The sequence below is a fragment of the Chiloscyllium plagiosum genome, unplaced genomic scaffold, assembly GCF_004010195.1.
Source record: "Chiloscyllium plagiosum isolate BGI_BamShark_2017 unplaced genomic scaffold, ASM401019v2 scaf_10905, whole genome shotgun sequence".
NCBI classification, from domain to species: domain Eukaryota; kingdom Metazoa; phylum Chordata; class Chondrichthyes; order Orectolobiformes; family Hemiscylliidae; genus Chiloscyllium; species Chiloscyllium plagiosum.
Window position 1 is genome coordinate 13,806 of NW_025214722.1, and position 23,539 is coordinate 37,344.

A 23,539-nucleotide genomic window follows, 5' to 3' on the forward strand; every position below is an offset into this window, starting at 1 on the left:
CTCTGGCTTTGGGAGTTCGCTCAGCCACGGTGCCCTGTGTCCGGAAGCCCATAGCGCCTGCTCGGTCCGCATTCCCTCTATGTCAATCACGGCGCGTCCCGCACTCCAATTGGCCAGCTCTGTACTTACGTCACAGCTACCGTGTGATTGACAGGCGTAGGGGGCTTTCCCATTGGCGGCGGCTGGCCGGGGGGCGGGGCGGCGTGTGCCGGGAGTTGATTTAAGGGGCACTCCCCCCATTCGCCCTGCCGCACATTTTCATCCGTTTCCGGTGGGTGAGGGGGCCTCGTGTGGGGGGGAAAAAAACATTTAAAAAAAAACAAAAAGTGCTTCGGCCAGGTCTATTTATCTTCTGTAGTTTTGAAGTCATACTTTATTTGTCGCCTGAGCGCAACCTGAAGAAGAAATGGGGAAAGGGGTAAGTAAGGGGATGATGTGTGTGTGTAAGTTCCTCGGGCTGTCCGAGGGAGGTGGGCTGGAGAAGGCCCCAAATCCCTTTCCAGAACCGGGCTGGCCTCTCTGATTGATAGAGCCAGGGTTCATTGCACTCGTCTCCTGTGAAAAGTGAACCGTTGGTCCACCCGGGGATTTGTTTTTGGTGATAAGGTCCTGAGAGGAATGGGGAGGGAGCAGTCCTGGAGCCTAAAGTGGGCAGGTGGGGGCTGACCGTTCTCTCACCCGCCCAGTGAGTGGCTAATTTAATTTTGAGGGGAATTGTACGGGTCCTAAGGTTTGGATCATCTCCTCGACCCGCCAGGTGAGCTTAACTGTGTCTTGTGTCACAAGGTATCCATCTGAGTGTCAATTAGTTTATTCGCAGTTTGTCATCCCACATAGAGGTTTACTGTCTTTCTTTGGGATTTTCTGGTGAAGGTATGGTGCTTGTGTGGGAGTGAATGTTCACATTCGTTCTGTAGTTAAACCGTGATGGAACCACATGGGCAGGGTGTAGGTGCTGGGTTTCCTCTGTGACTCTTGCTTACAAAAGGAGCATTGGTAACTTCCCCCACCCCAGTTTTATAAATTTGGTAGTAAGCGCTGATTAGTTGCAAGTGAGCAATTAGCACATGTAGTTTTTGTAGAGTGGAAAAATACAGGAAGCTGTTCATGAACTTGCAAAATGAGTCGGCATTCGTCGAATTCACGTGTGTAGACAGTTCGTGCGGCTGATACGTTTTCGTCGCAGAGTAAGGAAACCATACATAACTTAGGCAATAAATGTCTAAATGATTCAAGGAACAGAAGGATCGAAGTTGAGGTTTTAAAGAGGGTGTGTCGGTCTGGAGAGCGAAAGATTGATATAGATCTACAAGTCACTAAGCTGCAACCAAGCAAAGTACTGGGATCAAAAACAGAAATTGCTGGGAAAACTCCGCAGATTTGGCAGCATCTGTGGAGAGAAATCAGCGTTAACGTTTAGGGTCCAGTTCTCCGTTCTGAACTTTTCCAGCAATTTGTTTTTGTTTCTGATTTCCAGCAATCCGCTGTTCTTTCGGGTTTTTTTGTACTAAGTACTGGGATTTTCTTCTGGAGACATAGTGCGCCCTTTCAATCCTATGTTAAGCTCGTACGCTGCTCTAGTTCCTCTATATTTAGAGAACAAATATTTTCAAGATAGAGTCAGATATTTGAATACCAAAGGGATGAAGCATCAAGAATATGCAAGAATTATAGAATTGAGGTTAAAATCAGATCAGCCATGATCTTGGCATCATAGAATTTTATAGTACAGGAGAGGCCCTTCAACCCATTGAATCTGCACTACTCCCACTTTCCAGTGCTTGAGACAGTGTTAAATATTATGTTTCAAGTACTTGTGAGAAATTGAGATTTCTACCTCAAGCTAGCCTCTCAGGAAATGTATTCCTGATTCTCACCCCCCTTTGCGTGGGGTAGGTGGAAAAAGTTTCCTGAAAACCTTGCTGAGCCTTTGGCCTTCCACCTCAAACATTATGCCAAATTAGCTGTTTTCTATCCACCCTGTTCATTCCCCTCATAATCCTGGGCATGCTAATGTGGAAAGGTGCACATCTGAACAAGTTGATTAAAATGCCCCATACCTCTGGCCAAAAGACCTGTGTTCAAACCCCATCTGCCCCAGATATGTCAGGTTGTTGGAAATATCCCTTCAATCGGGTGCCCCATTCGCCTTTTCTGTTCTAAAGAAAATGACCTAAATTTACCTAATGTCTCCTCTTCGCTAAAATATTCCATCCCTGCCAACATCCTAATGAGTATCCTCTGCACCTTTTCCAGTGCGGTCACATCCTGCCTATAGTGTGGTGGCCATAACTGCTCACAGTACTCCAGCTGTGGCTCATCCAAAATATTGTATAGCTCAACATAATGTCCCTGTTCTTTTTGAATGGTGGAGCCTTAATGGCCTACTCTTGTTCTTTGTTTATATGTTCAGGTGTCCAAATGATAGGCTGTAGAGTCAGCAAGTTCAAAAATAATTTTCTAGAATGAACGCAGAATCCTGATGTTATACCATTTAGGAGAGATTGAACAGGCAACAGCAATTTCTTGAAGAAACATTCAAGGAATGCCCTAACTGTCTTGAATTTTGAAAGTAGAAGCAGATGGTCCACTTGTGGACAGAATCAGACCGTAAAGGTTACAAATATAAGATAGTAATAAATCTAATTGGGAATTGAGAGATTTCTTTACCTAGAGAGCAAATGGGGAACCTGCTATCTCCAGAATAGTTCAGGTGACTTGCATAGATCTACTTAAGGGGAAACCAGATGAATATGTTGGTAAAGCCATAGCGGAATATGCTGATGGAGCTCAGAGAGATGAAGGATCTAGGGGTTGTGAGACACCTAATATAATGTGGGTAATCATGAAACTAACACACACACCTTTAAGATAGAGGTGAGCTTGTTTTTATTTTAGAATGTTTAAAGAGCAGTAAGGTCAAATTGTTGAATATTTTTAAGACCAAGTTAGATTCTTGATTAATAAGGGAATAGTGTCCAGGGGTTGACATGAAAGTTGAGGCCACAATTTTATTAAATAGAATGCCTTTTTCTAGGGCCTATTTTGTATGTTAGATTCAGAATGTCCTTTGGGCAGAGTGCCCTGTTTTAGTTTTCTTAAAAAATTTAAAATGTTGATTTGTTTAATTCTTAAAAAGTCATTGTACCTGTTAGACCAGTTATATAGTGGCTCCTATTCTGTTACATTTTAAATGGCTGTAATATTCTGCTTAGCATTTACTGTAGCTTTATTTCATGTGTTTTGGTTGTATACTTAGTGTATCAAAGTCATTGTCCAGGTGCTCTAAAATAATAATTTCCAAACAATCATTTAGTAACAGATCTTGAATATTGATGGAAAAAAGACAAACCTTTTTCATCTTGAGCACACTGGACAAATACAAGAGTACTACATTTCAAATGATTGCAACAATTCATATCACAAGAGAAAAAGGTGCTCATTGATTGTCAAGATGACTAGTTGATGACATGACTAGTTGAAAAAGCAAAGTGATATTCCTGAGCCCCCTAGTTAAATAAGGGCTGAACATAGCTGTTCTGATTGTAGATAACAGGTGTCACGAATCATTGTCACTTTGATCAAGCTTACTTCAATGACAAAGACTTTACAAATTAAAAGCATTAAAAGAACATGTCTGATTTGATCAGCTAGTTGATGAGACATACAACATATGTGGCATTGCACAGAAATTAACGTTCTTATATGATCTTTTGGTTGTCCATTGTAAACAGTTAAAGTGTACTCAAGTAAAATAAAAAAAAGTCCTTGTGATTCCAAGATTGGGAAGCACTGCTGAGTAATCTTGAATGCTGTAATAACTTCACTAGCAACTAATTTAAGACAATTGGTCGAGATTATAAAATTTCTCATTTTACCCTGGCTAGACACCACATTGTTCACAAACAGTGATCTTCCTTTGTAAATGAGTTAAACGTTCAAACTTTGAATCACCAGTGAACCTGTGGAGTCATGCATTCTCTGTGGTAGTGCCTTGGCTAATCAGAGTTGATTTTTAAACAATCAATACTCTTTTCTTCTGTAGTATAAATTGTGATCAACCAATTTTTGTCATTTTTGTGATTGTCCTGATGAGTACAAGACAGTTTCAGCAATATATCTCTGTTCAGCAACATCAAGTTCCATAGGAACAAGATTTGCACATTAGCGATAAATCAAACTAATTTTTGCTATATAATTTCTGTATTGCAATGCTGTTAGTAAGAGAAAATGTCAACGATTGATCCTAAAGTCGAAGTTGATCTTATTGGATTAAAGGAGTACATATCATGGATCACCACAAATGCCATTACTGTTGTGAATTCAGTGGGATGTACAATAATGATATTGGTCAGGGTCCATTTGGGAGGATTGTAGGTAGAGGGATTGCAAGGAATTCTATGTATATTTTACAAGTGCTGATGAGGTGATAACTGTGTCTAAGACTGAATTTAATTTCAAAAGGATTCTGGCATCTTTTGAAGTTCTGATATGTGATGCTCGATCACTGGGTCACATTTCTGTTCCTGAACTGAAGAAATGTGCAAAGAAACCTTTTTTCATCCACTTCTTTTCCAAAAGAGACCAGATCTGTTTTTTTCTATAATGTTCCTTAAACTTTTATCTCTGCCAGTCTCCAAAATGCATTAACAGGTCAATAGTAAAGTAAGAGATGAAAAATAGCAACAGGCTGATGCAAAATGTTGCTTTTCTATATCTATTTTATTTATTTTTATATAAAATGGACAAACCAGTGAGATCAATTATTGAGTTCATGCAGTTTCAGCTTCACTCTGGAATGTAAGAAAAACAGCTGGTAGCCAGTTTGCTCCTTTAACCTGTTTTGCTTTAAAGTTTAATCATTGCTGGCCTATACTTCAACATCATTTATCCATTTTTGATTTGTATACCTTGTCATCCTTAACTGAAAAGTATATGCTGAAAATTTCAGTTGACCTAGCATCCACAGTCTTTTAGAATAAGTGCTTCAGGTTTACACTAGAATTTGCATGAAAACCTGCTTTGGAATTGCACTTCTAAATGCCCGAAATCTAATTCTTATAATTGTTAAAATTCTTGAAATATAGTTATTTTCTTCTTCCCCATCTGTTTCTTTGTAACCTCCAGTTACCTACATGAACTATGTCTCTTAACTTAGTCATGTGCACAAGCTTGGTATGCAATACTTTTTTTTCCCCAAGGCTTGGATGTAAGGTGAAAAGCTGAGGGCTCAGTACAGATGCCTGAGAAAATTCTCTCTGTCACAAGTCTGACTCACTCTCAATTACTGGCCAGTTTTTGTTAATTTGAGTTCCTTTTTTGTTAAACTACACAATATTCATCGTACATATACCAATACTGCAGTCCATTATCGATAGATATTTATGAAAATAGTACTGCAGTATATAACAAGTTGCATTAATTTATATGGTCATGCCTGAGATTCAAGAAAGGCACTGATAAGACACATGCATACTTACTGACATTTGTTCCTGATGTTGATACTTGAACTATTGTCATATGCTTTGAGTGGTTATTTTAAGAACTGCATCAAAAAGTGGTTAACATTCCTGGTTGGTCATTCAGAATGGTACATAATATTTGTGGGTGGGATTGAAAATTAGTTTTGTCACATTTGGAAAAGGTGCGAATTTTACTTTCTGACAGGTTATGATTTATCTGTTGATTCCTTTCATGTCAGAATAGCAGGCAGCAATTTGGGAAATTTTTTCTAATTTAACTTTCAAGAATGTTACCAGAGGCTATGTTTGGTTGTGAAATCATGTTTCTGAATAGATATGGATTATCAGCTATTGGTTTTGTTTTACCTTTAAATGTGTGTTTGCTTTTTATTCTGGTTGGTTTATTCTGATAGCCCAGTTTCATGAAGCTTGAAGCATCGTAATATCAAGAGTTTGATAGAAATCTTCCAATTCCTATTTAATTCAAGGGGGAATTTAGACCTTGAAAGATATGTTACCTGTATGGGAGTAGTTGCAAATCATGCTTCCTGAAGTAATTTCTTGGAATATTAAACCTCCAAGCAGTGGATTGGAAGTGAGTGTTTGGATCACTCAAGCAGTCTTTTTCTGTTAGACTTCCTCTCTGCTCCATGAATGTTGCATACAATGAGATACTTGAGTCCTCAATATAATGCTAAAGTTTTAAAACATCTGTTTGCTGAGGAATGCTACTTTGCCCAAATGTACAATGTTCCTTTGTACTTAAAGCTAAGGAGGAAAATAGTTCAGACTAAGAGTAGCGGTAAATTACATGGTTGGTAATGAAGGCACAGTAGAGAAGAACTCATGCTCAACTAATTATCTATACTGGACCACTTTTCAGTAATGCTGTTCTCGGTAACTACTGTTTGTAGTTGATAAAGTAAAACGTGCAAATTGCAAGTATATTGCTGTGAATTTGGCGCCGTGACAGATGAGTAGTTCTCCATTTCTTGGGAAGGTTAACTTTTATAGACCTAACCATGATATTCTTTCATGACCTTACACAAATCCATTATAATGCTTTCAGTTGATTGGGAAATGGGTTTAATGCAATGTAGGGCATCCAATGTTCCTGTGTAACTTGTTGTTGGTCCTTGATAACTTATGATATGCTTCTTAGACCTGGACTACTACAGCTCACCTGATCCAAACCCAAAGTCTACAAGTGCATGCCTATCCCCTGTAAAAAGGTTGTTTGATAGTTTTTACACTGCTCCCACAGTTAATTCATTTAATGTACATTAGAATTTAATGCTAATATCTTCTGTATTGTCTTTATATTAGTTATTAAGGGAAGCCACATAATTGAGTTAATCAACATTCAGAAATGGCACAATAAATGGGAAATTAATGTATCACCTGACATATTTGGAAACTGCTTTGAGTTCATGGGTTGGTGCCATGTGCAGAATCTTTCAAGTTAGCTCAAAGTGGAAATGTATTTGGTTTTACAATTGAAAAGTATATATAGGTTAGGCTGCAAATCTTGTGTGTCCATGGTTAGTTAATTAACTCACGATAGATAAAATTAATTTGTAGTTTAAACTACAAATATATGCTGCTTTCATATTTCAAGTGGAGAAAAGTCAGATTAAAAAGTGATCAATAATTGCCTTCTAATTTTGCTAAAAACTATCAGGCTGAGTTGTCTGAATCAGGCAACAGAAAAGTGAGGCATTTGCCAACTATTCATCCACAAAATATAAATATCTTTGAATAGAAGCTGTGTGGCAGACCTAGGAGGAAAAATACAGTCATTCTGTTATGAAGGAAGAAGTACATGTGTTTATTATTGCCTTGCACTTCAGAATTGCTGTGTACATTGCTAAGCAGGCGTTACATACCGTTACTTGCACAGCAAAGAAGTGATATTTTTCAAACATTGCTCATGGATATTTCTTTTAGAGTAAAGCAGATCAACTCAGGTTCTTTTTTGGGAGTTAAGGGACATAGTAAAGAGATTCTAATGTACGGTTCCCATGTTGTTTTTGGCAAAGCACAAACTACAGTGTTTTCACTTGCTTGCTGTTGCATGTGAGAACAGTTCAAAGTTTGTCTTAGATGTTGTGACCAGGTAAATTATAATTTCCTTTTGTTCATGTGTTAAGTTGTTTTAGGTCAAGATCAAAAACATTAACTGGCATTCTCCTCATTGTCTTAAGCCACCAAGCATATCATGAATGAATCAATAAACTATCCAGATGACCAACCTTTTAAAAGCTCCTTTGGTTAAATTTCACTCTCCTAAGGCAATTCATCTCTGTTGTATTGGGTGTGGCATGGATGAACAGGAACAAGTCTGTACAGTGCAAACTGTTCAAAGGCAGGAAGAGGGCAGTGCTTCACTCTGACGTTGCTATGATTCTTATCCAAAAAAGGCCGACATTGCAGTGGGAGATGCATCCTGGTTACTTGCCTGTAGCGTATTAAGTGAGACTACAGGCCAATAGTTACAAAATGTATCTCTCCAAAATTTTTGTTTGGGTATTATGAATGTTAGCTGTGACTTTTTTTTTGCTAGTTATTGTCCAATTTGTTAAATAGCAGTATTTAGTACAAAGCAAGATTTTTGTGTTTTCTCAAACCTTTATGCTAAATTGTTCAAATAATGGTAATGATTGCATTATGTGCTCAAGATGTATCTACTTGAATAATTAAATGCATACATATCATGGCCTGGGTATTTGAAATAAATCTTTTTATCAGCAAGAACTTGCATTTATATAGTTCATTATTTCTAAAAGCTATTTTGCAAGAAAATGTCAGCCAGAAAAGACTGGGTCAGACAAGGAGACATTCGGACAGTCAATCAAACACTTAGATGTAGGCATTTGAGGTGAGACTAAGTTTTGTGGAGGAAATTTCAATGAATGGAGCCTGACTATTGGAAGGTTTGGCAACATATTGGGGTGGGGGCGGGTAAGGGAAGGAATGTGAAATGGGTAATGAATCACTGTTCAAGAATTTCAGAATGTGAGCAGTGTAGAGCTGGCAGGCCAGATGTAAATACAAAATAAGAATTTTCAAATCAAAGTGTAGAAAACCAGAAACCAGTTGAGATCAGCAAGCGCAGGAGTGATGGGTGAAGAGGTGCAATCTATTGAAGTTTTGAATGAATGCCAGTTTATGGAGAGAGAAGATGAGATGCGAGCCAGGAGGAGTACATTGGGATAGTTGAGGATGAAGGTAATCAAAACATACGTGAGGATTTCATTGACAGAAATGGGCAAAATTATGGAAGGTCCAAGGTAGTCAGATGTACAGCAGGGAAACAAACCCTTCTGTCCAATTCATCCATGCCGACCAGTTATCCTAAATTAATCTAGTCCCATTTGTCGGCGGTTGGCCCATATCCCTCTAATCTCTTTCTATTCATCAATCCATCCAAATGCCTTTTAAATGTTGCAATTGTACCAGTCTCCTCCACTTCTTCTGGCAGCTCATTCCATACACACTACCCTTTCCATGGAAAAGAGGCAGTGACTTAAACAGATTCACAACTTTCTGGGAGAAGTAGTTTCTCTGTCTCAGTTTTGAACCTACTTCCTCTCGCGCTATGTCTAGAGCTCTTGTCCGAGACTGTCCCACAAGGGGGAACATCTGGTAAGCATCCATCTTATCAATCCCCTTTGGCATTTTATATACTTCATTCAGACTCCTTATTCTTAACATCTGAAAGTACAAGACCAAGCTATTTAACTGCTCTTCATTCAACAGCCTTTCATCCCTGAAATCAACCTTGTGAATCTTTTTCCAGTGCCATCAGATCCTTCCTCAAGCAAGGAGACTAAAACTGGACATATTATTCCAGGTGTAGTCTCACTAACACCTTATGTAATTGTATCAAAATTCTTTACTTTTATAATCCAATCCTTTTGCAATAATTTGCCTTTCTTACTAAATGCTGTGTCTGCATACCCACTGTCTGTGAATAAGGCACAAAGATGCCCAGATCCGTCTGCACTGATGCACTTTGAATATTGACTTTAAATAGTAATTTGCTATTATTTTTCCAACCAAATAGGCAACCTTACACTTATCCACATTAAACTCCATTTGTCAGATGCTGGCCAACTTCCTTAGCTTTTCAATATCCATCTGTAAGCTCTTCATCTCATCAGAGCTGGCTTTTCCACAAATTTTGCTATGGTACACTCTAGATTGTAAATAGAACTGAACCCTGCGGCACACCAGTAGTTACAGCTCACCATCCAGAGAAGGACCCATTTATCATGACCTTCTGCTTTGTCAGTCAGCCAATCCTCTATCTGTGCCAATACTCTACCCTTTATTCCCTGGGATTTAACCTTCTGGAGCAATCTTTAATGCAGCACCTTGTTAAATGACTTCTGGAAGCCGAGATATACCATGTCCATTTGATCTCCATTATCTACCTTGCTGGTTTACATCCTCAAAGAATTCCAGCAAGTTTGTCAAGCATGCCTTGCCCTTCATGAAACTGTGCTAACACTGGTGAATTGACCTTTCTTCTCCAGCAACTTCACCACTACTGAGGTCAAACTAACCAGTTTATAGTTTCCAATTTTTGCCTATCTCCTTTCTTGAATAAGGGTGAACTGTTTCTAGTGGCAGTGTCAATAACCAGAGGTTACAGATTTAATGTGATTGTCAAAGTACCAGAAGTGATATGAGAAAGCATGTGTTTACAAAGTGGATTGCAATCTGGAATGTACTGCCTTAAAAGGGTGGTGAAGACACATTTAATACCAATTTTCATAAGGGAATTTGCATAAATCATTAAAGGAGAAGGCGTTATGGAGAAAGAAAAAAAAAGAACTTTTTGGGATTAATTGGATATTTGCCAAAATGTTGACATGTGAATGGTTTTCTTCAGTGCCATCTTGTTTTGTGGTATTGTAAAGCAGTGAAGGTTACTGGTAACCTCAAGCTTGCACAAAGCCATAGTTGTGAATAGGTTGAAATGGAATTATGTTACTTAGTGAATTTGTATAGTTATTTGTGTCTGAAGTTGGTCGATCTCAAATGTGATGGTGCAAGTATTTAGTCTCCTTGGCTAGGCTGTCAATATTATTCATTTTGATTATCTACTTCATTGCCCAGTACCCTCTGTTCTGAAATTGCGTAAATATCATACAAGAACTCAATTAAGCTCAGTTGTTGTGTCTCCCCACTCCTCACTGGTAATGTCTTGAATGATAGATGGTTGGATAAGTTACTAAAGGACGTTTTGTTTCTATTGTGCCCTACTCCAACATAAATATGACTCATAAATGTTTAAGAGGGTAAACTTGCATTGAATTGTCCAAACAGATTTCATGGAATTAGGAAGATTACAAAGATTCAGGATCAACATTGTATTTGAAATGAAAGAATTGGATTGATATAGCACTTTTTGCACAACCTGAAAATCCTGTAGGCACTATCCACCACCATTGTGGTTTTACCTAAAACTGTAGTTTGCATATTTTGGCATCACTTGCATCCTCAGCTCATTTCTTTCAATTAACATTTGCTGAACTTTATCTGGGAGCTTTTGGGTGAGCTTTGTAAGTCTTGCTGTAAGCACTGCATACATGCTATGTACATTAGTGTAAAGGTCAACCACATTTTTTGGCTTTAAAAACAAAAGAATTTTTCATATATCACATTTTTTAAAAAAACACTAGTTTTTCAGGATAATGTCCAAGCATTTTCAAACAGAATCTGGAGAGGTTATCTTTCCCCCAGTATGATTCCATCTCGCGTGATACCAAAGTGAAAATTTGGATAGGGTGGTGGCATGATCGGGGTGGATTCAAGAAGTCTGACTTTGTCTTGAAAAAGACAAAGATGATACCAATGGGCCTCGAGGAACAAATTACGAAGCCACACCCACAGAAACTCAGCCAGGCATCTGTACAATTAAAATGGCCTTGCAGCTATCAAACTTCATTGCAAACTCAATGGCCATTGTTGCTGCCTTGGAGCGTGTAACCCCAAAATCCTGCCCCTGCAACTCCATTGAGGTCAAGAGTCTCTGTTTGGAAATTCTGTACTTAAAATATATAGAGATTTAATTATTTGTTTAAATTACTGAAGTGATTGGATTATGAAACATGATAGCTTTGTATTAATGACTTCTACTTTATTCCATTGTAGTGGTCGTTTTGGGCTCAAATAAACTTTAAGTCAAATTTTGCCTAAAATATTATTCTCAAAGCTTTGACTTTTCAATGTCTAAATGTGGTAAGTGAATGGGAAATTCCAGTTCAAAGTTTTTGGTTTCTAATCACTATAATTCTGATTGTATGAACCTGTTTAGAGTTGTTATTTCGCCTCTCTGGACTTTAATCTCGGTCTCCTGGCTCAGAGGTAAGGACACTACTGCGCCATAAGACCATGAGAAATCCATTCAGCCTTCAAGCCCACTTTGCCATTCAATAGAATAATGACTGATCTGACAACCCTCACTTCCATTTTCCTGTTCTATCCCATAACCTTTCATTCCCTTACTGATCACTATTTTATCTGTTTCACCCTTAAATACGCACAAGCCTTTGTTCACACAGTTCTGTCATGAGTAGTTTCCAAGATACTCAACCTTCTTTAGATGAAGAAATTGCTCCTCATCTCAGTCTTAAATTGTCATCTCTTAATTCTGAGACTATGCCCTCCGATTCCTTAAGTGGATTGCTAAATCGATTGATGTCATTGGAATCAGGAGAGGTATTACAGACTGGGTTGAAACTTGGCGAGACTGATACTTTCAAATGTTTATGTTCACATGTTGCCACAGGTCTGAAAAATAGTATTTTTTTAAAATTGGTGTGTTCATTGGACATACTGTTCTGACAAGTTAGCAAGCAGAAGGCAATGTACTGTGGAACTGCTGATTTAATTTTTTAATATGCACCTACTTTTGCTGTGATCTGGTACTTAACAGTGCATGTTATTAAAGTTATTAGTTCAGTTCTGCATAAAATTGATTGAATGTTGCCAGCTCTGTCACCGTGTAGAAGTTTTGTAATCTGTACAGTTAGCTAAACTCCATCTGTCAAAAAATAAAATCCTATTGAACTATATGTTCACATGAAGTGGAATGGATGCTACCAGTGTGCCACAAGTCTCTGTTCTGTTCTAAGTTTTGTTTGTGGTTAAATGTGTTGTGAAGCACCGCTGGAGCAGGTGGGAACTTGAACCTGCTACTGTGCCACAAAAGCGCTCTATTCTAGACTGATTTTGGGGGCGGAGGGAGGGCAGGTGCAGGTTGGTGGTAAAAGTGAGGTTCTGCATCTAATGTGAGAATAGGGAGATCATTAATGTTTTGGTGCAATATGATCACTGTATCCCTTTAAAGTTTGCCTCTTTCCTGTTTTTGTTTGTTTGATACCTTTGTTATCTATTCAGGGTTACAGAGGTTGGAGTTTCCAAAACATTTAGCTATTATCTGTAAGTATTTGCTGAGAAAGCTCATGTTTAGGCTGAGGTGGTGAAAATTGCAATTTGTGAAAAAAATAATTATAACTCATGCAGTCTAGCCAGAGATTAAAATGTCTTCAGTGTCTAGTACTGGTATTGAGGGCAGTTTTTCTTAACTGGATGGATTTTTTTCTTAAATAATGAATTTTATAGAAATTTTATTCCATAATCTCCTCCATTCTGAAATGATTAAAATTAGAACCAAAGTACTGGATATTCCTGGTCCCACCCCATATGTCCTTCCTATTTAGTTCAATATGTCAGTAACTTGTAAATATGAAAAAAAATCAAATTAATGACTGCTGTATTCAAATTCTACTTTAATTAGCACACACTGCTATTCTGAAATACCAGGCAGTAAATGTGTTGACTTTGAGCACAATTTTGCAATTTGCTACAGTGGATTATTTTTTTTTCTTTCTCAATGAGGCACAATCTAGTTTCACTTCACTGTAGGTCATAGTTTTTGCTGTACTTGTTATAAGGTGGTCAAGTAATTTGTTGAAGATTTTGTGTATGATTTTTTTTCTACAATATCGGTACTGATTATTAGAATATAAAAGCAATAGAATGGAGTTTTGATAGTTTCTCATGCTGCTTAAAGGTTGAATGGTTTCTTAATGTTCTGTTACAAACTTTTGATATAGAATGGAAGTTGGAAAGTGCTATAATTAATCCAAATGAAGAAAAATAAAATTTGAATTAAAAAGTATTCTGATGGTGATCATGAAACCATTGTAATAACAATCCATCTGGTTCACTGTCCTTTAGGAAGCGAAATCTGTCATCCTGCCTGATCTGACTTGTATGTGACTCTCGACCCTGAAGTGTTGTTGACTTGCAACTGTCCTCTCAAACAGCTGAGCAAGCCATTCCTTTCAAAGTCAATTAAGGATGGGCAACAAATACTGATCTCTCCAGCTATGCCCAAATCCCCAGAAACAAAGAAATATGCATATTGTAATGTCTCCTCAGGTGGAGAAATTTCTGTCCTTAGGGAGTGAATCCTGATTTAACTTGTTTTTCTCTAGAGCTGGTGGAATAGGCTGCTTGTTAACCACATTCAGTGATATTTTACATCTGAGTAAGTTAAATCCTGAGACTGTGTTCCCACCATGAGAAGAGATCTGTATATTGAATAAGACTGCAGCTTAGCAATTTTACTCACTAAAACGCCCCTACAAATGCTAAGTTCAGCTTGGGTCCTGAATAGAGACAGGTGTGGCAGCATATGGAAGGAGGAAGAGTTAACATTTCAGATACATCCTCTGTATCTTGCTTTTATGTTGCATCCTGAGTAACTTTGTTTGCTGAAGTCTGGCTAGTGAGTGAGGGTGTTTTACATTAATTAAACCCAATGGAGCTACAGTTGGAGTGTGCACTGCTCAATAAGAGGAAGGATTAAAAATACAAACACTTTGTTAACATTTGGCAATTCCTTTCAGTTTAATGGTAAACCGTGTAGCAGAGCAAATGTTACACTTTCAATCCAGTAGTCCACAGTCAGGAGTGTTTAACTGATTGAAGCTAGGATCCAAAAACCATTTTTACCTTCAGTGTTTAATCCAGTTGCTCCCTTCCATTATTCATACTGTGGCCATTCTTTATATAATGTTCTCGTATGCAACTAAAGCCCCAGTCCATAACAACAGAAATGCACAAGTGTGCATTTAATTCCATTAACTAATTTAAATTAAATCTTACCAATGTACTAAATCATAAACTCTCCTCCATCTCTAATGTAGTTGTCCCCTTGGAACTCTTGTCTTTCACATTAAGTATTCATGTAATAGTTCTCTCATTTTGGCTTCCCTAAAATGAAGATTTGAGAATCATTGTTGAGGAATTGGTAGCTTTGCTTTTTGCTGCTACCAATATTTTAAAATCTCTCCTGCAACAACTGAGAAGAAGCTTGCAGACTTTTTTGTTCAAAGATGTCGACCTTTTGTTCAATAATGTCTGCTGTTTACCTCCTTCCCATAACCCACTGAGCCAGATGTCCTCTGGCTCCTTATCTTGAACTGACATTTTTTTTTGTAGATTCTTTCCTATTTCCTGCAGACCCCTCTTCAATCTACCATTCTGTCCATGGAAACACAATCAACTTCACTGAACCTATTCTGACCAAACTGTTGAACATCTCTTTCCTTCCTGGGTCCTGTGTTAGCTGTTCATCACTTTTTCAGCTTGGTTGGACAGTAATGCAAATATCGTATGTGACTGTGATAAACCAATCTCTCAATCATGCCATCCTTCTCAGTACTTGCCATCCGGTTGACTGGAACTGGCCTTGCTTAGATCCAACCCTTCTCAAAATTGCAATTAGAAAATCAGTTACGATATTTTTTCTGCACTGTCTCTTCTGGGTTTCCTACAGGGTCTATCCTTTATGCACCTTCTACTTCTTACTTACATGCCACCATTCATTGGTATCATCCAAAATACATCAGGTTCCACATGTCCCAGCGGCATTGCTCAGTTTCACCATTCTATACTGCACACACTTTCTTATTTCTCCAGAATCTAATATTGGATGAGCAGAAATTTCTCCTGAGTAAATACTGGAAAACTGAAGCCGTTGGCTTTTATTCCCTTCACAAAGTGTAAGGAAATGTGATTGTAAAACAGAAGATTTTTGCAGTCTGAACAGTGGAGGGCAGCAGGCAGCATAACTAGCAGTAATTTCTGTTGATTTGCTTCTCATAACGAGGGTGATGTATTACAATAGCTACACTTGAATTCCAAGGCAAAGCTGGCAAGCACTGGAGTATGTCAAGTTCATTTTATTGAGTAGAGTGAACAAACTGATCTGACTGGTATGCTCAGCTGTAAAGGAATTTAAGGGGCGACCATCAGTGTTCAAGCAGGGCTGAATTAAGCCAGTCTTGAATTATTGTTTGTGTTTCTTAAACAGGAGCATGGTAATTTTTAAGTGTAGTTCTTGTTCATTCCAGCTCCTAAATATATTACTTTGTGTATATGCATCCATGTAATAAACTTAAATGTTTTTCTCTCCAGACGGCAAGTGACAAATATGAGCCTGCGGCAACATCCGAAAATGCTACCAAACCCAAAAAGAAAGATAAGAAATCTAAAAAAAGGGATATGGATGAACTCAAGAAAGAAGTGTCACTGGTACATAACAGTTTTTGTCTTGAGTATGTAAACTTTATTGTCTACCTGGTCTAAATGAAATCTTTGAAGTTTTCTAATGCTCACTTTTCCTGTTCCAGGATGATCATAAACTCAGTATGGAGGAACTTGCACGCAAATATGATACAGACCTGACTCAGGTACGGGGTAGTTTAACGGGAGTGGGGGGATTCTATAATTTTTTGTCTTCATTTTCTACACATCCTGTTTAGTCTCTGCACTTGACTAATTCTATGCTGTGGAAGTGCCAGGAAATAACTGTCTCCAGCAATAGAGAATCATAATTATTTCTCTAATAAAGCTGGAATCATTGGGAATCGACTATGTGGGGTCATGAATATCTGCAAAATGGAGTTATCCCTCGCACAACGGAAGATTGGTTGTTGGTCAGTCGTCGCAGTCCCAAGATGTCGCTACCTTAGTTCCTCAGTATAGTGTCTTAGGCCCAAGCATCTTCACCTGCTTCAACAACTTACCTCCATCATAAAGCCAAAAGTGGGGACATTTGCTGACAATTGCACAAATATTCTGCACCATTTGTATGTTCTCAAGCTATAGTCAGTGTCCATAATCTGCAGGACTTAGACAGCATTCAGATTAGGGCTGAGAAGTGGGAAATAACAATTGTGCCATACAAATGTCAGGCAATGATCATCTTCAACAATCTAACCTTCACCCATTGATAGTGGTTTTACTACCACTGAATCTCTCACTGTCAACATCCTGGGTGTTATCACTAGCCAGAAACTGAACCATAAAAGTACTATGGTTACAAGTGAAAGTCATAGGCTGGGTATTATGTGGCGAATAACTCACCCTAATATTCGTTTATCGTCTCTTGAGTGACATGTCAGGAATGTGATGGATTCTGAACCACTTACCTGACTAGGTGTTCGCCCAACAATACTTAGGAAGCTGGATAACACCTAGGACAAGGTAGCCTGCTTAATTGGCATCCCAGCCCCCAATTTCAATATCTCACTCCTATCACCAGCAATGCATAGTGGCAGCAGTTTATTACTTATCAGGTGCATAACAGCAACTCACCTCTGTTCCTTCAGCAGCATGTTCCAAATTCATGTCCTCTACTATTTTGAAGGACTAGGGCAACAGATGCAGGAGAGTGACGTTTTCAATTTCCCCTCCGAGCCATGCACTATGTTTCCATTCCTTCCCTAACACTGGATCAAAATCTGGGACTGCCTCTCCAGCAACTGTGGATGTCCCTCCATCCTGCAGACTAACCAGCATTAAGGAGATCTGAGGTTTCGAAATAATGATGGCCTACTCAGCAATGCCCATACCCTGTGAATACTAGTTTTTTAAAAAAAGCTTATTTCTGTTTTGCATTTGTAAGCTCTCTATTTCTATCTCTGTACTGTATGATTGCTTGTCTTAAGGCTTTTCTTTTCAGGCTGAGCAGCAATTTCCCTTAAATTTAATTGTTGGGCTGTTCACAATCATCCCTTTCAGCTTTCACTGCAAATTCCGTCCCTTTCATAAGATCCTAAGAAGTAGGACCAGAACACGCTATTCAGCCCATCTTCTGTACAATTCAGTAAAATCATGGTTGATCTAATCATGGCCTCAAACATAACTCTTCTGTCTGCTCTCCATAATCGTTGACTCCCATGTCAATCAAAAATCTATCTTAACTCAGCACTGAGAATAATCAATGATGCAGACTCCTCTAGTTTTATTGACCCTCTAAGAAGAAATTCCTCTTTTTTATCTTTAAGTGGAACCCTGTTGTTTTTGAACTGTCGCAGTGCTAGATTTCCCTCCATTAGAGTAACTTCCTTTCAGTATCTACTCTGGAAAGCCTCTTCAGAATTATCTTTCCAGGAGACCACCCTTCATTCTTCCAAACTCCACTGAACATATTGTTCCATTCTTCTCAGTTTTTCCTTTCTCATTCCTACATCAGAGCTCAGCCTAGTGAACCTTAGCTAAACTGCCTCCAATAAAAATATTTCACTCCTTTAATGAGAAGACCCCAAGTATGTACTCAATGCTCTTGGTGCAATTTCACAAAAGCTCTGTATAGTTTAGGGAACTTTTCTTAATTTAATACAGTCCCTTTGAAATAAAGACCACCATTCCATTTGTCTCTAATTGCTTGCTATAGCAACATGTTGATGTCTTCTCATTTATGTAAAAGTACATTCCGACCCCAGTGTACTGCAACTTTGCAGTCTGTTACTCCTTGCATCTTGTTTCGTAACTACCTTTGTATCATCACAAAGTTGGCTTTAATGTAGTGCCTAATCCAAGTTGTCATAAATTATTCAATGAGGAGAAAGTGAGGTCTGCAGATGCTGGAGATCAGAGCTGAAAATGTGTTGCTGGAACAGCGCAGCAGGTCAGGCAGCATCCAGGGAACAGGAGAATCGACGTTTCGGGCATAAGCCCTTCTTCAGGAATTCTTCAGCCCTGAAGAAGGGCTTATGCCCGAAATGTCAATTCTCCTGTTCCCTGGATGCTGCCTGACCTGCTGCGCTGTTCCAGCAACATATTTTCAGCATAAATTATTCAATCCCCAGCATGATTCCTGCAACACTTCATTGTCTGTCAACTTGAAAATAACCTAGTTATCCTGTCTCTGTTTCCTGTTAATTAGCCAACCCTCTATCCACACTAGTGTATCGCTCCCCAGCAACACTTGTGCAGTCACCTTTTCAGTGGCATTATATTAAAACACCTTTGGAAATCCAGATGCCCTGCATTGTCTGGTTTCCCTTCATCTAGTCTTGTTTGTTACAGTTTTGGAGAATTTTAATAAATTTGTCAAATACTATTTCCATTTTGCCAAACTATATTGACTTTACCTGATTGTCGTATGATCTTATATATATGTTACTATTTTGCAAATGGATTTTAGCACTTTTCAAATAATAGATGTTGGTGTTAATTGGTCTCCTTTCTTTGTGGAATAATACTATATGTAGAAATAGGAAATACACGCAGAAGTAGATCTTGTGGCCCATCAAGTCCACTCCACCATTCAGCATGGTCATGGTTGATCCGCTATTGGAATGCCATGCTCCTTTCTCCCCACATCCCTTAGAATCTTTTAGCATTTAGAAATTTATTTCAGACACATTTAAGAATTTCAATTTCTACAGTGTTCTGTGACACCGCCTGCTGAGTAAAGAAATTTCCTCTTGCTATTCTGAAGTGATCTGCATGTCCTGAGACTAATCCCTTATTCTGGAACCAGCCAGAGGAACATCATCCCTGTATTCAATCCGTGCAGCCCTGTCAAAATTTTGTCAGAGATCCCATCTCATTAGGTCCAGTGAATACAGACCCAGTCAACTCAACCTGTCCTCACTGGGCAAACCTGCCATCTCAGGAATCAGCCTTGTAAACCTTTGCAGTCTCTCTGTGGCAAACATGTATTTTCATGGGTAAGGAGATCAAAACTGTATGGAGTACTTACAGGTATGACCGCACCAAGGCCCTGTACAATTGCAATAAGAGTTGTTTCTGTATTCAAATCCTTTGAAGTACAGGCCAGCATACAATTTGTTGCCTTAACAGGTTGTTGCACCTGCACACTTGCTTTTAATGACCAGTGTACAAGGACACCTGTGTTACTTTTTACATAACGTTTTCCTATTTTATCATTTAACTCATACTCTGCCTTTGTTTTTCGTATTAAAATGCACAACTTAACACTTATCCACATTATACTCCATCTGCCATGTGTTTGCTTGCTCACTCAATCTGTCTAAATTACTCTGAAGCCTCTTTATTTCCTCCTCAGCACTCATATCCATTTAATTTTAACCTAGTTTTGGTTTGTTGTATTGTGGCTTTCTGTTGGAATCTTTCCAGAATCTAGGGAATGTTTTAGTAACAGAACAAATGTGTCAATTCTCTCTGTAGCCATCTCATTTGAGAACTGAGGGTGCATTTATCAAAACCCATTCAATTTTTCAGATTTTTTAATTGTTTTCAGAGACCATATATTCCACAGGCAATGATGCTCTTCTCTTATCTTCCAAGTGACCACAATGAACATTTGAATACAGCAAAAATTATTTAAACCTTATCAACTAGCACTCTTGATAAACAAGCAAAAATTATATACCTCAACAGCCATGATCTCCTGCAAAGACCAAGTATTTACGCTGTAAATAAAGTATACCCTCAGCATTGCTTTTCTGTTACTTGCTGTGTTTTTACACTGATTTTAGGCGGTATGTTGATGTTTTAAAATTTTTTTAAATGGCGTTGATGTCACAAAGCTTCACTTGGTCAGGGTCTCCTGCAGTTCTGCCTGCTCATTAATTAAAATGTCTGCTATGCTTTGAAGAGCTGTCTAAATTGGAGAATGTTCTAAACTTGTTTCATGTTCAATTATGTTCTTTAGTAGGGTTGGGATCTTTGGTGCATGATAATGATTTATTATTACCTGCTGTATGACTGCTCGATAACACTCTTTAGTGCAGTGAGAATTCTCCATTTTATGGAGAATTTAAGGGAGAGATTTTGCTGTTGTACTTCAGTTAACAATAGTCGTTGATGCCACAAAAAAATAGTTTTAAAACCAAAGGGGCTTCTGTAGCTGAGTACTATGATGTTCCCATGATGAGTGTTCTGCAGAATCCTTTGACTTCGGTTTTGTTTGGGCCATGTTGAGATGTGCAGGTTCAGCCAGCCCAATTGCAAAGGAATATTTTCTAATTTCAACAGCAGCCATATATCTGATCAAACAGTAGGCTTTTTAATATTATTTCTTAAGGAAATCTGCCTATTTTAGTTTATGCAAGAATGAGTTCAGGAGTTCAAGGTCATTGTGTCCTTTTCCCTCCTCACAATAAAAGTTTTTGTCAGCAGTTTCTTTTCAGCCATGAGTAAGACTTTTTGATCTAGTGATATGGATTGCTGAAACTTGTATTGCAGATCATTTCGTGTTTGGTCCTGCAGACTATTTTTTGCAGGAGAGTTTAAATCCTTGTAATCACTTCTGAGAGCTCTAGGTTTAAGTTGAGAGGGGAAAGATTTAAAAGGGACCTAAGGGCAGCTTTTCCATGCAGAGAGGGTGTGTGTATGGAGTGAGCTACCAGATAGTGTTGGAGGCTGATGCAATCATTGCATTTAATAGGCATCTGGGTGGGTATATGAATAGGAACGATTCAGAGGGATAGAGACCAAGTGCTGGCAAATGTGACGAGATTTATTTCTGATATCTGGTCAGCATGGAGGCGTTGGACTGAAGGGCTTGTTTCCATGCTGTACATCTGACTGTAGTGGCTATTTCAGCAGATGGCATCGCAGATGTCAGTTTTTCATAAACTTGATTTATTTTGCGTGATATCAAGAAAGTACTAGATACTGAGCAGGCTGAGTGTCCTGGAAACATTCCAGCAGTACTACTGAGGACATGTTCTCCTGAGCTAGCTGTACCCCTAGTCAAGCAGTTCCAATATAGTTATGTTACTGGCACCGATATATTACCATTGCATATCCCGCCCACAAAAATCAGGACATATCCAACCCAGCCAACTGTATTGTCCTATCAGGTAACTCTCAATCAACAATGGAAGGGATTATTGACTGAGCTCTTAGGTGACACTTACAAAGGGCAAACTTACTCACTGATGCTCAGTTTGATTGAACTTTGGACTTATCACAGCTTTAGAGTCAAGAGTGTGGTGTGGGAAAAGCAGCAGGTCAGGCAGCATCCGAGGAGCAGGAAAATCGACATTTTGGGCAAAAGCCCTTCATCAGGAATGTCCTGCTGCTTGGATGCTGCCTGACGGCTGTGCTTTTCCAGCACCCCACTCTTGACTCTAATCTCCAGCATCTGCAGTCCTCACTTTCATCAAGTTGATCTTATCACATCCTTAGTTCAGTCATGGACAGAGGAATAACTGCCCTTGATGCCAATGCTGCATTTAACTGAGCATGGCATCAAGAATCCCTACCAAATCTGGAGTCATTGGAAATTGTTAAAATCTCTCCATTGATTGGGGCCATTTCTCGTAAAAAGAAAGATGGTTTTGGATGGCAATCATCTCTCACACAGAGCATTACTGCAAAGCCTGACCATCTTCAGTTACTTCAACAACGAAGCTGCTTGATCAAGGGCATTGCTGCCTCCAGAATAGGGAATATTTGCTGACCATGCAATGTTCAGCACCGTTTGTGACTCCATTGCTGAAGCTATCTATGTGCAGCAAGACCTGGACAATATCCAGGCTTGGATTAAAAAGTAGAAAGTAAGATTTGTGTGCACAAATGCCAGGCAGTGCCCATGTACAAGAATTGAACCATTGCCTCTTGATATTCTATAGCATTATTGTCAATGAATTTCCTACTATTAACATCCTGGGAGGAATTACTGTTGGCAAACTAAACTCTGCCAGACAAGTAAATACTGTTGCTGGAATACTTACATTTTGTGTGAATAGATGCTACTCCAATGACACTCTGGAAGCTCGACATTATCAAAAAAAAAGCAGCCCACTTGATTGGCACCACATCCACTGTTTTCAATATTTACACTCTTTACCATCAATTCATAGTGACAGCTGAAGATACTATGTGTAAGATGCACTGTGATAATTTATCAGAATTTATTTCAATAACACCTGCCATACTTGTAATGTCTACCACCTAGAAGGACGGGCAACAGGTACATCTAATTGCAGTCATCTTCAAGTTTCCCTCCAAGAGACACACCATCGTGACTTGGAGCTATGACGTCATTCCTTCACTGTCATTATACAGTATCTTGGAACTGTCTCTCTAGAGGCACAGCAGGTGTCCTTACAGTTCATGGGCATAGTTCAAGAAAGCAGCTCACCACCACTTTTTACAGACCAGTAATAAATACTGGTAGCATTTCATAAATGAATAAAATCAACTGCCTTATCCTTAATCAAATTAATTTAGAATTGTTTTCTATATTTGAGAGCCTGAAAAAACTGCAGATGCTGTAAATCAAAACAAAACATCAATTGCTGGAAAGCTCAGCACATCTGGCAGCATATGTGAGGAGAAATCGGTTAACGTTTCCGGTCCAGTGACTCCTTCCTCAGAACTTCTGATTTCTCTTCACTGATGTTATTGAACCTGCGGAGCTTTTCCAGCAATTTATTTTTGTTTTAATATTTGAGTTTGTTGATATGGCATCTTACAGATCGCTTTGTATTGTAATATCAGTTGTTTCATAACTACGGATATTCATTGGGACTTCAAAAAATCTAATTTAACCTTGCCATAATTTTGCTTATTGCTTAGTCACTCTCAGCCATGTGATAATTTTGACTTTGTAATTAAAAATTGATCGGTATCCCCAAGGGGCTGCACAGTGGCTCAGAGGTTAGCTCTGCTGCCTCACAGCGCCAGGGACCTTGGTTCAATTCCCGCCTTGGGCAACTGTCTGTGTGGAGTTTGCACATTCTCCCTGTGTCTGTGTGGGTTTCCTC

The 23,539-nt window shown here is 38.7% G+C and overlaps 1 protein-coding gene across 1 annotated transcript in view; it reads left to right on the top strand.

Annotated features, from left to right (window-relative positions):
• Window positions 1–238: 238 nt before the first annotated feature.
• LOC122547989 (sodium/potassium-transporting ATPase subunit alpha) overlaps window positions 239–23,539 on the top strand; it is a 35,841-nt gene continuing 12,540 nt past the window's right edge. Inside the window, exons 1-3 of the mRNA XM_043686543.1 lie at window positions 239–418; window positions 15,963–16,079; window positions 16,178–16,237. Of these exons, the coding sequence (XP_043542478.1) occupies window positions 407–418; window positions 15,963–16,079; window positions 16,178–16,237 (189 nt within the window). The 5' untranslated portion in view covers window positions 239–406. The remainder of the gene's footprint in view (window positions 419–15,962; window positions 16,080–16,177; window positions 16,238–23,539) is intronic.